This window comes from Arachis ipaensis, chromosome B3 (genome assembly GCF_059453495.1).
Source record: "Arachis ipaensis isolate K30076 ecotype BB chromosome B3, ASM5945349v1, whole genome shotgun sequence".
NCBI classification, from domain to species: Eukaryota; Viridiplantae; Streptophyta; class Magnoliopsida; order Fabales; family Fabaceae; genus Arachis; species Arachis ipaensis.
In genome coordinates, this window is record NC_142438.1 from 14,861,946 (window position 1) to 14,875,730 (window position 13,785).

The following is a 13,785-nucleotide window of genomic DNA, read 5'->3' on the forward strand; positions in this document are numbered from 1 at the left end:
GGTATGAAGTTTGACACTTTGAAACAGTTTAAGAAGGCGCTCAAGGACTGGACAGTAGCTAAGGATAGAGAATTACATATTTACAATGGCTAAAGAATGAAAAGGGGAGGTCAAGAGTCAAGTGTGTTAAGAAAAATTGTCCCTTCTTGATTTTTTGCTCATGAAATTCATGTGAAGATTGTTTTTAAATTAAGTCTTTTTTTCTGAGCATACATACAATAGGGACTTTGGAAGTAGTCAGGCAAATGTTAGATGGATTACTGAAAAACTTGAGAAGCAGTTACAGACACGGCCAAAGCTCACCCAAAAGAAAGCATTAGAACACATAAAGCAGGATTATAAAATGCAAAATCACTACAAAACCATGCAAAGGGCGCTTAAAAAAGCAAGAGAGTTAGTAATTGGTAAGAAAAGTGAACAGTATGGTAAATTAAGAAATTACCTGGTTGAGATATTGAAAAGCAACCCTGGAAGCATAGTCTTGTTGGAAGTTGAGCCAATTCCACAATCTCCTCTACTATTTAATAAATTTTATATTTGTTTATGTAAGCAAGGCTTCAAAGAAGGATGTCGCACATTGATGAACTTGACGGATGTTTTTTAAATGGCTAATATAGGGGACAATTATTATCTGTTGTATCTCAAGATTCGAATAACTATTTCTATGTGGTGGCTTATACTGTGGTTGCATCAGAGACCAAAGAAACATGGAAATGATTTCTCACTTTATTGCTACAAGATTTGGGAGACGTTCAATTACACGAATGTAGCTTTATATCTGACCAACAAAAGATAACATTTTAAAGGTGTTCTTCATATGTTAGCATGTCTTGATTGTTTATTATCCGTATGGGCCTAAATTGTATGTGTTTGTTATTATCCTTAGGCTCCTACAACATCAACTGCTCAATTTAAAACTCCAATTAAAATCCAGTCAATATTCTTTACTATTAAGCTACTGAATCCAGTCTTGTTTAGAAAAAAAGCAATTAATTGTGAGGCCTAAACAAATTCCACTACAGCTAAACACACCACAGCAATCAACAATAAATTCAAGTGATAGTATTTTTACAGAAATTCTGGCTACAACAAGCAGTGAAACAGCTTCAAGAATGTTTCAGTTCATTTTCAACCCTAGATTTAAGTTTTAGTTAAAGTCTTTTTTTTTTAACAAGAGAGCTCAACATAATAAGTGGAGCAAGAACAACAACAAGTAAATAGAAAAATTAAAAAAGAAAAAAATTACAAAGAAACTCATCAACTATTTTTTATACTCCTCTTTCTTATAGTGTACTCCTGATTTTGTACTCGTGAAAACATCTTCAACCACTCCAATATTACTAAAATTCTGTCAATCCAATTGCAAGATCATTAGGCAAAAGTCCACCAGTTGCATATCTTCTTTTATCAATTCTTACTAAAACTCTGTTAATCTGACAGCATCCTTTCTCCCCTCCACATGCACAATCTCGTTGAAGTCTCTCATAAAAGCTGACATAACTCTGCAATATAACTCAATTTCTCCCACACAGCAAATTTCTCTTCTCTTGTATGAACTCCATACAGAAAGCATAATTGAAATTATTTTTAGTAAGACCCCTTCAACACACAACCAAAACTCCCCTTTATGACAACGACTCATTTTAACCGTTATTTCATCCCAAATTAACAGTAAACCTCTTGAGGCACCCTCCGACTCAACATATTTTCATCCCGCAGCATCACTCTCCCGAATTCTTATTACATCAAATTTCATCACTATCCGCCACTTAATCTCAAACAAGCCTAACGTATTTAACTTAAATTTTTCTTAAGGTTTTTTATCATGCTCAATTTTTCATCACCCATTAACCCCTACCATTCCAAGAACAAATTATTTTAATAAATTATTACACACCTTTTTTTTGGGCCTGCAGCGTCTTGCTTTCTCTTTCTGTTTTGCCAATCTTCTTTTCTGAGCAATTTTTTCATTCTATGCTTGGAGAATAGCCATAACATCATCTTCTTCATTGTATAAAATTGCACCTGATTCCAACACTAGGTCTCAAGTTTTTCTATTTTCAAGCATCTGTTCCTCCAAAATATTATTTATGTTTTCCTTACTTCCTTTATTCTTGTCCGAACCACCATCATCAACCACCCTCTTCCCAACTACTTCTTCATCATGTTCCGATAGCTTCCCCTGTCTCTTTGTCAATGTTGTTCCCTTTGTGCCGAAACCCATGCCACTATTATTCACAATGTCATTCCTATCACGCATTTCTTTATCAACGTCTTCCGCACCATCATCATCAACATACACACCCAACCCACCAATCCCTCCATTCAATGTTACCGTCGGGAGAGTAGCGGCTTAGTTCTCCGCCACCAACTCTTCTTCGATCTCATGACCCAACATAGGTGGCGTCAGGGTTGCGCATTTTCCTTGACATGTTGAACCTCCTTTGCCGTGGCCAATCTTTAGCTTTCCTCCTTCAACACCGATACGATCTCCCTCGATCTTCTTCGCGCCGGTTTCTAGCGCAAGTTTTGCTGATGCAGCTTCCTACACACTTGTCGTAGACCCTTCTCTAGCGTGCCCATCCCTATCATGAAAACGGTGCTCTATTTCCATCAAGCCTATCTCTGATTCTAGATCCAACCCAACATCACCGAACCGGTTGATTGAGAAAGCCGGGTCCAAAGATCCTTCTCTATCTTTTTTGGACATCTTTGAATTGTTGGGCCTAGCACCAAGCCTACAAAGAACCTTCTTTTTCTTATTCCTTTTGCCCCTCCTTTCTAATCCATTAAAGTTACCTTCATAAATCCATGATACTATATCTTCAGAATCAGCTTCATAATTAATATGATCACATCCCACACAATCTGCTCTCCCTTCAATTCCTTCATAAATTGGTTGATATGTTACCGTTTTTACCTGATTTTGTTTTGAATGATCATTAATCCACTCATTCAAAATAATTTCAGGAATTACCAACCTGCCCTTATCTTCTCCGTCTTTCCTCAGCTCCCCCATCACCACGTCGGCTGCCTGGTCGTTGAAAATCGCCGATTTTGTAGCCCGTGCACTTCTTAAGCTCGTACCCACATACTCCCTTTCCGCAACTGTTTTTCGTTGTTCACAACTATAGTCACTTTTTTCATTAGCTTCTTCATAACAATTCAATCCAAAAGTCTCCCGTCCCACTTCTTTCACTAGCACATCGAACCCACTGATACCTATTGTGATATAGACCCATTCATTAATCATATCCATGATACAAGTATCAATTTGCACTCGTCCAACACTAAAAGACATGCACTGTCACTTTGTCACAACCGACTACTTCCCCATTGGCCTCCTAACATACTAAAGGTATCTGCTGACTACGCATGTAACGGAACTCTGTAACATTCTAACCACACTCTTTGAGTTTCACATCGCTCCATCTCATCCCATCTCCATATACTATGGAAGAATTGCAAGAGACTATGCATTTTAAACGTATATGCTTCTTTCGTATTCAATACAGAATCAAAAGTCAAAAGAACTTTATATGCTCCCAGTTCCCGTACTTGGACAACTTGAGGCAGGTTTTTTCCAATCATCTTTTTCAAGGAACTTAAATCAATTGCCTTCGTCGTACTGCCGACCAAACTTCTCTGTAGCTACTCCAAATTCTCTTTCACCACCGATACTTCTACTTTCTTTGTCCACCTATTTCCATGTGAGTCTGGCTCTTTTTGGTGCCTTGTTAGTTTCTCTACTTGCTTTTGGTTATCTCCTTCCTGAGGTTGAGAATTTGTCTTGTTCCAACTATCACCTCCTTCCTGAGCTGTCTTTTGGACCTTTGTCTCAGTTATTCGTCTATACTTCGCTTCTCCCACGTACAGAATCTTTCCTCTCAATCTCATACGATTCATTTCTGTTATAGCCTTTAGAGCTCCACCTTTCGTTGTGTATCGGATGAACGCAAAAACATACATATTACCACCTTTTTGTTTTTGTGATACATAAATATCGTTAATCCGTCTAGTCCAATTAAACAGATGGAATAATTCATTCTTTGAAATATTTTCGGGGAGATTATCAACAAAGATGGAGAAAGACTCATTTTCCAACCATTAATACTTTTCTCGATTCCAAATCCTGTGATCTTTTACATGTTCTCTAGTTCTAACCCACTCTGTGTTTCTCACCCTCTGTCTCACTCCTTCTCTCATTTCTCACTCCTCACTCCTCCAATTTCAGTTAAAGTCTTGAATGGAAGGAATTGTAATATTTTCTATATAATTCTTTAGTATTTTGGATATGATTGTCTAGTATTTTGTGTAGACTTTTTATAAATTTAAATTCTGTTTTAAATTATATATAATATATTGTGCAATTATGATAATGTTTGTTATAGGTTTTGTTTTGATTTAGTAACACAAACTTCAAGTGTTCAATCTCTTTTTGGATTAAGTCTTGTAATTGAAAACAATTATTTAAAAGTTTTGATAATATAATAATGCTCTTATGGCTATATGGTTATCTGATTTTTTTATTTCATTTTATTATTGTGAACATTATATTCATTAACACCAACATCCATAATAAATTATACAATGATTCAAAAACTCTTATTCATTATTGTATTCATAATAATACAATTATAATACTATTACATTCATGCATCAAGCTATCTAATTTGATTCATTCATAACCCTTACTCCACATGTTCACAATAATTGCAATTAAAATACCATCCATAAAATATACATCATTTTTAAATCTATTATCAGTAATTTTACTTGGAGTTTTCTTATTTTTACAATTCATTTTCAATCTCATAATTTACTCCTCCAAATCAAGTAATCTATCTTTCACTCCCCTTATAGAACTTCTGAATCTTCACATCTTCGATAACATCATCCAATCATTTGAAAAATTTGCAATATGTCCCATAATAAGAACCAAAAAACATACTATAAATGATAAATATAAATTTCAATTTAATGGAACACTCAAAATTTAAAAAATAAATTGAATTAACAATTACCCTATAGTTTGGACACCTTAAGAACAATTTATCTAGATTATCCACTGTTCTAGACTTGTATATTGTTATATATAGTTGACAATTACACTTAAGAGTGATTTTATGGTTTAACCCTTTTTCATATGTTGAGTCATTCCTCTAATTCCAGCCGCTCCCTTCATTCTTTTTTTTTTTGGCGCTTCGTGCTTCTGGAACTTTCAGTGTTATTCATTATGCGTTGTGATAGGATTTTGTTTCAAGATGAATAATTGGAGATTATGCACAACTAAGATTTAAGGCATGTTAAAATCAAACAACATTGAAAGACTAATTTATCCTCATTAGTTAGAGTAAATCCAATGTGACATTAACGGATACCTTAATCACTTAAAAATCCACCAAACTCCGTTGGTCTTAATAACAAAAGGTTATAATATGTCCACATTTTATTTTGGTGGATACTACAATGAAGATGGCAAAAATATCTTCTCATGAAGATGCTTTGGTTAAAAGTGTGGTTTATTTATTTAGCCACACTTTAAACAAAAACAACACTTTTATAAATATCAAAATCTAACCATACAATTCATCATTTAAGGGTCAAAAAGAAATATATTCACATGAAGACAATTATAAAATCTTCATTGTAGTATCCACTTTTTATTTTTGAGAAGATATATTTATCACTTTTTTTTTCAAGAACTAAATTATCTGAACACAAAATCCTCATAAATCTAATTATCACTCTACTCAAAATTTTAAATTTCTAATTCATTTAATTTGTATTTATTAAACCCAACAAATTTACTGTGATTGGTTGGACTGCTTGGTATGGTAATGATATAAGTATTTGCTGTTAGTTCACCGATCATTCAAACCTAATGTTCTTTGCTTCTCAACTCTTCCTCCCTGCGTTGCTGCCTTTCTTTCTTTCTTTCTTTCTTTCTGTCTTTGTTGTGTAGCTTAGCTAGCTCTCTGCAGCTACTGATTCCATTGGAACATGTTACTTCTTCTTCTTCTTCTTCCTGAATCCAATTCGGTTAGGCAACAGTTTCCGTTCCATGGAGGGATCAACATCATCACCGGCGTCTTCGTCCCAATCCCTCGCTTTCTACGACTTCCTGGATCGCATGCGAAACCCTGCTTCTCTCGATCTTCTTCGATCAATTAAGAGGTATATAAACAATTATCGCTATCGCCTAATTCCTTTTTTTGTTTTGCGTTCATTTTTTAATTTTGTGGTGCATTGTTTCGGTTCTATTTGATTTCTAGCTCTTATTGTGCATAATTTCCGTGTATTTGAATTCTTTGAATTTCGATTTGCATTACGGATGACTTCATGAGATCTAGTGGTTCGTTGATTATACGCCAAAGATTGTGATGATGAATTGATTCGTCTTTGGTAAAAGTAAATACCAGAAATTCTAGGTCTGAATGTCATTTACACGGCATTGTTCGGTTCAATTAGCGGCAATAATATGTTATATTGTCGAACTACTAATTGTAATTTAGGAATGCATCAATGTTTATGACCCTAGCGTGTTATTGAGACACTGCAAGCTTGTAACTCTGCTTTACATGGAAACATATATGTTATTATTGGTATTGTTGTTTGTATTTCTATTGGTTGAAAAGATTGGTTGGTTGATGATTCTCTTGTCACATGGTTCTTGCTAACAAATAATTATATGGAGATGCAATACAAGTATACTTGAACAAAATAGTCCCTGCCTCAAGGTTTTAATGAGGCTTGAACTTAAATAGAGTTCTTTGAATGTGGTGCAGTTTTAAATGTTGCATTCCTTTTATGTTGGATGAGATTTATTGTTTTCAGCTAAGAGCTAACTCGTAAGAATATATAAAAAAATTTCAATTAATTTATATTGGGATGCATGGTTGCACACGCCTTTTCTTTCTGAAGATGCTTCATCAACCCTTTGCTCTTTCTGATACATATCCTATCCCTTAATGCAAATTGTTTTCTCAGCTTCATTGTATCATTTTCATTCTATCCATGCAATCCTGAAAGTGATGGGAAAAGAGTGCAAGAGTTCTTCTCAACAACAGAAACTGCAATAAGAGATCATCCATTGTGGATGGGTGCCACTGAAGAAGAGATTGACTGTGCAATGGAGGTACGAAAATTAGTATTGTATAATTCTATATAATATGCTGCATAAAAGTTCTGAATATATATGTCTTTCTATGTGCTCAGGAAAAAGGAAGTTATGTTAAGTACAATAAGCCCTTTTGTGATCCATTTAATGCCATTTCCTGTGCCTTGTTCTTCTTTTTATAATGGCTGGTGGTTCTTTATTTTGACTATACTTGTTCAGAAAAATTCACCATTATATTTGGTTAATAGGTAATAAAATCTAAACAATGATGCCATATTTTTGTACAATATCATATTACTGCAGGAACTAATTAACTTTGGCATGGAATATATGTAGTTGCTTTATGCAAAGTTGTGGTAATCTTTTTTGTACGTTAATTCTGTCGGCCCACTTCTGGGGGTCTTCTTCCTTTGCAGAATAGGAGATTCCTTCTTTCTTTTCTCTGAACATTCCTCGTTCATTCCTCCAGGGTTTGGAGAAATATATAATGACTAAATTGTTCTCCCGGACATTTTCTGCTTTGCCTGAGGATGGAAGGATTGATAATGACATATCAGAGAAAATGTGCTTGCTGCAAACCTTTCTGAAGCCTGAACATCTGGACATACCAGCACTTCTTCGCAATGAAGCTTCATGGCTGGTATGCAGCTTTAAGATGTGTATATTTGTGTTTTGAAGTCTTTTAACTTTCTGAGGGAATGTGTAAGAGAGTGGGGATATAATTAGGGTAATTTTTATTATATAAACAGCAACATAAACATTAGCAGAACTGTGAGAGAAGGAAAAGCGTGGAAGAACACTGCTCTGGAAGATAGACTTCCTTTAACTTGCACTAGATTTTTAATTCTTTGATCCAACAAACACTTTTTTTTTTTTTGCTTTTTGTGTTGAGCTAGAGCAGAAGTCTTTGTTTGAATTGTCTCCCTTCCCAATTTTTTAATCTGTTCCAAGGCTTCCAGCCTTTCTATTTAAAAGGATTGCTTATAGCAACTACACTTTTGAGTTTTTGCTTGATGGAATGACAAAAATTGATTCTACTTTCTTTTTTCATGCAGCTGGCTGAGAAAGAATTGAGGAAAATCAATGGTTTCAAATCTCCTCGTGAGAAACTATTGTGTATAATGAATTGTTGTAAGGTCATCAACAATCTGCTGCTCAATGCAACAATTTCTGAAAATCATGTGCCAGCTGGGGCTGATGACTTTCTCCCTGTGCTCATATATGTTACAATAAAGGCAAGCTTGCTTGGTAATTAGCCATTTTGCAGAGTATCATATTCTAATTTCTGAACAACCAGGCCCATTTTTCGTTATCTTTTTTCCATCTTTGTTTCAATTATCATGATTGTAGTATGATATATCTATGAAGGCGAGAAACTAAGGACTGTAGAGAAAAATTGGCTTCCGTTGTTACCTTCTTAGACCTATTTAAACTCAAAATTGACTCTTCACAAGACCAGAGGTGCATACAAGTGGAGTTCCTTGTCTTGACTAAAGCTCAGTGTCCACTAACTTGATTCCAGATGATTCATACCTCAGCTAAACATAAACCCTCTATTAGAAGTTGCTAGGCATTGGAATTTTAATTCCAAAACTAAACAATTACATCCTGATCTATATGATGTTAAACTTTGTGATTAGGTGGGGATAGCAAGCAAAGTGCCTAGGACTTTCTGCGGGGTTGACGAGCTGAAGTTTGCAAAGATAAAGATAGTGTTTCTCTTCATTATTTGAAGTACTGTATATTTAGGCCTGTGGTCCATTAACACTGTCCTATGACCTTGTTGTCTATATATTGATGCCGACTTTGATCATCAATTGCTTTTAAAGAAAAGTGAACATTCCCTTTCTTGATTTTCTTCTAAATTTTTTACATGTTATGGTGAGTCATTTTCTGTTATTTTGGTATCTTGGAAGGTATTCTTATTAGAAAACCTTTTGGTATGTTACTTTCAGGCCAATCCTCCCCAATTACATTCTAACCTGAAATTCATCCAGTTGTACCGATGGCAAGCAAAACTCGTCTCAGAAGCTGCATATTATTTCACAAATCTTGTGTCAGCCATGGCATTTATAGTTGATTTAAATGCTACATCCCTTTCCATGGATGAAGACAAATTTGAGGAAAACATGGAAGCAGCCAAATTGAAGAGCAAATTAAAAAGTGAAGAATATCAGATGATCAAACAAGGGGAGGCCAAGTGCAGTTCATCAGGCAAAATGTGTGACGAAATTGAAGAGACAAGAGGTCAGTTTTCTTATTTCTTGGGTGTTGTTTGAAATATTAATTACTGGTGTCCCCAATCACAATCATTGTATTTGTAACCCTTTTCCTAGTTATGTCGCTTGAATCAAATTATCCATATATGGAAGCTCAGAGTCGAGAGTTGAAGGAGAGAGACGTTGACAGATTGTTAAGTCTCTACAAGGATTTAGTTTTGAAGTATACAGCCTTGTGCAAAGCTATTGATTGCCTTCCAGTTTCAGAGAAAGAACCAATTATTAGACGCCTAAAGAAGCAGGAAACAGGCAGTCTGGTTGCACCGCAGGGCCAATGAATTGGAATAGGTACGAGAACTGATTTTGGGAACAACGGTTAAATAGGCAACTTAATGCCGAATTTACTTGTGAAAGTTATTTATTCATTTTTAAAAATGAAATCCATTCTTTAATTCGACTGCAAAGCACAGGTGAACGACGGATTAAGTTGCCTATGTATACTGCTGACTGCTGTACGTAGTTTTTAAGGATTTAATTAGCATGTGAGATACAAAATAAGTGGTTACAGTAGTTATATATCTTCCATTGCTCGATAATTTCAAACAGGAGCCTAGAAACGCTCCAAAAACAAGGAAGCTCCAAGGAGTCAAAACATAAAACTATACACGCATACATTACAAAACTATATACACTCATCGTACACCAAAATCTACAGTTATGTTACAAGCAACTGCTGCACAGTCCGTTGCCACTGCTTCATCTTTGCAAGAAGCATTCGATAATTTGTAAGACTTGTTAGCTTCAACATCGGAGTCTGGCAAATTTACAGCTTCCTGACGGTACGAGCTAAGGCATCTAAGACACACAAACTTAGAAGGTATTGCATCACAATTATCAATTCCCGCGCATCTCGTATGCTGCCAAACACTGCAAGTATCACATGCTAACATTCTTTCTCCATCATCGTCCTTAGCCCCACAGGGGCAGTCAACTCTCCATGTCTCTGTACCCCGTTCCATTCGGAAGCGGCTTAGACCATACTTGGCTGGACACTTGCCTTGAATTTTGACCATCGCACTTGTTCCAAGCAAGAATTTTAAGGTGAGCGAGTCACTAATTGAACCATACCCTATTACTTCCTCAGCTTGAAACCTCTTGTACATTGCATACACCTCTTGAAAAGCACTAGTGACCTCCCTCTTAAGGTCAGCAACAGTAGCACTCAAAGGCAACACGATTAGTTCTGGTGGCGGGGATGGATCATCTTTCGGCTGATCAGAAAGTTCAACCTGACACCACAGTCTGATGACCGGAGGTTGTTCCATGGCCACCTCTGGCTTGTACTCTTTCACAAACTGCTTACAGTCAAGAAGCTTCCTTGCTGAATCAGCCACACTTTTCCTCATAACCTTGGGTCTATAGCTCACCATTTTGTCTGGGTGAATTATCGAATCAAATAAAAATGCCAGATCGGATATGACTTGCTCTTCTGATGGATGGCTTGAATTTCGCGTAAATCCATCACAGAACGGTTCTAGCCTGTTGTTAATGGTACATGCATCAGTGGCACTACTATAGAAGCATTTTACAAAAGAAATTCAGTACATTATTCCCTTACCTGAATTCTATAGCACTAGTATTTGGATTGCATCGTGAAGCAACTACCATTCCGTTGGCAGCTAATTTTCCTTCCAAATGCTTAAGACTGTAGTCTAGAAGCTCTGGAGATGAAACACCCCTGCAAACTGCACCCTTGAGAACACGTCTAGCAACCCATTTGACCTCCCTACAGGAAGCTGATGCAAGCAATACCTTAATCAAAGCCTGTTGCACATCCTCAACATCATGTCTTGTCCAAGCACACAATAAATTACATTTGTTGGAGCCTTCATCCTGTTTAGATATTTTTTTCGTCATCATCTTGCGAAATTCATGGACCAGTGTCAACAAAAAGGAGAAGAGGTCTTTGATTGTTAGAAGTTCAGTTTCAGCCAACGACTGGTAAAGAGAAATAACACACTGAAGGCGGCTTCGTGGTCCCCGACCCTGGAATGAAAATGAGGACAAGGGCATATCTGACAGGGTATTCACTGCTTTCTGGTAGGCATCTTGTGTAAGAGCATAGCTGCCATTTCCAAATTCATAACCCCAATTGCCATACCACGAACGGCTATTGGTGATTGCATGGAGCACTCGATATTCCAACCCAAATTTCTTGGACAAATCCATCACACTAACCTTCCTGCACAAATATTCAACACAATAAACTACAAAGCAAAGAAAACAAAAGAAAAATAAAAACTCAACAAAAAATGACCAAAGGATTCACACCTAACAGAAATTGCAGAACACAGTCTATCCCAAAATCCCATAATATCAAATCCAGAGAGAAGCTTTGAGCCACCTTCTCTTCCATTGAGAGTAAGCAGGTGACCATAACCATTGGAGTGGACAACACCATGCAGGAGATGGGTGTTATCGTCGATTTGTTGATACACCCAATCCTCAAGATCATCCACAGTAATGTTGAAGTCACATGATTTGCACCTAACAATTTTAAAAAAACAAAACAATCAGCCACAGATCAACTCATCAAGATCTTTCCACGGGAAAAAAAAGTTTGAGACCTTGGTTCAGATAGTTGGACAAGATTTTCACATCTGGAACAAGGTCTTTGGTAAGACTCAATGGATTTACTGGCAGCCCGGATAATGAAATGATATCGCTTGCGACAGACGGGGTGACCGCTCCACCCTGTTAATATATATTTTTTTATAGACATAAGTAACTCTCAATCGTGTGTATCTATGCTTGTGTTATTTTAGTTTTTAAGAACAAATTATATTATTTAAGCACATAGAAAACCAAGAAAGAAAAAAAAAATCATTTATAACAGCAGCTGATAGTAATATCTAAGCCAAAAATAAGAGACTGTGCTAAGCTATCTTAAAAAGGAGTTATTCAAGGACATAGAAAGCAATAATATAATTAGGAAAAAATCTATGTCTACGCCAAAATATATATAATTAAGTAATAGCTAAAGGATTAAAAAATTTAAACAAAAAAAAATAACAATTGTTAGATGATCACTAAATAATATTAGATTAACATGCCGGGTAAGTAGAATGCACGCGAGTAACTCGAGCGATTCAACTCACCAACGACTCGACACTGGTCACAGTACACTGAACTTCGAGAGCGCGTGACATCTTCCTCCACAATGTCAAGCGTGACCACCGCAGGCGAGAGATCCGGGCCTTCGACAAGGTCACCAACCCGGAACAAGATCTGCCACGTCATCAGCGCCGGGAAGAGTGAAGGCGGAAACGTTATGCGACCATGGTCTGCCAGGAACCGCTGGACACAGTTGCGAAAGGGTGAGTCCAAGGAAGCGCCGGCGGCGGAAGGGAAAGTGAGAAAGTCGTGGAGATCGGCGGTTACTCTTCTCTTCATCCTCTTCGTAGGCCTCTCGTTGACCACCATCACGAAGCCCAAGGAGGCTAGCCGGTCGGATAAAAAAACGACGCCGAATGAAAGGTAAAGTAACGAAGAAAGCAGATCTGAAGCGTTAGAGAGTGATTATGCTATTTACGTTGCGAAGAAGAAGCATAACAGGCGGAGAAAGATGAAGAACCGAAGATGAAGAAGAAGGAGGCAGATACGACGGCGTAGCGATGAAGGCGCTCGTTGTTGCTTGCTGGGTGTTGTTGGTAGGGTTTGTTGTGTTTTTTTACTTTCTTTCGATTTTTGATATTTGTATATATCCACTTTTCCTGAGGGCATTATCGTCATTCGACTTCCTATTGGCGGTTCAATTTTTCCTTTCCTTTTCCCGTCTTTATCAAGTCTCAAACTGCCCTTTTAATTCTAACTAAAATAGCCGTTCTAGAATTTTACAAACAAAATAGAAACATCTTTGGCAGATAAAAATAACCGAAATCTAATTTGATCAGTGATGTCATCTTCAAATGTAATATTAATCTGCAAATCTATTTTAAAAAGGAAAAACTAATAAGTTTTGCACTATTTAGAAAGATCTTAGAAATTACTCACATTGAAAGAATATAACTTATTTGTATTTATATAACTAAAAAAACATGTTTAATATTAATCAACAGTGTTATTTATTAATTTAAGCTTTTAAATTTCTCTAAGTTAAAAGAAAAAATAAATCCCATCTCAATCATGATTAATAATATTGGTATGGTTTCAAGTCAAAATGAATAATAATAATAATAATAATAATATCGACATTCAAATATGAGTATCTGACATAGATATTAAGGTTTGTTTAAATTTTTAAAAACTTAACATTATAGGGTCATCTAACCAAATCTAAAAGTATAATCAACTTGTATCTTTATATGTGAATTAATAGTCTTCACGTGCTTATTGTATCACAGTACAATTTAATTTAATATAACTATATCATATATATAGATAACA

The 13,785-nt window shown here is 36.1% G+C and overlaps 2 protein-coding genes across 3 annotated transcripts; one reads left to right on the forward strand and one right to left on the reverse strand.

The window, feature by feature from the left end:
- Positions 1 to 5,872: 5,872 nt before the first annotated feature.
- Positions 5,873 to 10,047, forward strand: LOC107629743 (vacuolar protein sorting-associated protein 9A). Of its 2 annotated transcripts, XM_016332624.3 has the most exons (7): positions 5,874 to 6,177; positions 6,991 to 7,138; positions 7,590 to 7,760; positions 8,176 to 8,355; positions 9,076 to 9,367; positions 9,457 to 9,687; positions 9,946 to 10,047. In XM_016332624.3, the coding sequence occupies exons 1-6, from the start codon at positions 6,065 to 6,067 to the stop codon at positions 9,675 to 9,677; spliced, it is 1,125 nt and encodes a 374-aa protein (XP_016188110.1). In that variant the 5' UTR covers positions 5,874 to 6,064; the 3' UTR covers positions 9,678 to 9,687; positions 9,946 to 10,047. The 2 variants fall into 2 exon arrangements, with proteins under 2 accessions (XP_016188111.1, XP_016188110.1); XM_016332625.3 differs by lacking the exon at positions 9,946 to 10,047 and having other exon boundaries at positions 5,873 to 6,177; positions 9,457 to 9,897.
- On the reverse strand, positions 9,899 to 13,095 carry LOC107629741 (RING/FYVE/PHD zinc finger superfamily protein). The gene is made up of 5 exons (XM_016332623.3): positions 12,498 to 13,095; positions 11,967 to 12,093; positions 11,671 to 11,886; positions 10,958 to 11,581; positions 9,899 to 10,878 (listed from the first exon to the last, which is right to left on the reverse strand). The coding sequence occupies exons 1-5, from the start codon at positions 12,820 to 12,822 to the stop codon at positions 10,032 to 10,034; spliced, it is 2,139 nt and encodes a 712-aa protein (XP_016188109.1). The 5' UTR covers positions 12,823 to 13,095; the 3' UTR covers positions 9,899 to 10,031.
- Between the last annotated feature and the right edge of the window lie 690 nt (positions 13,096 to 13,785).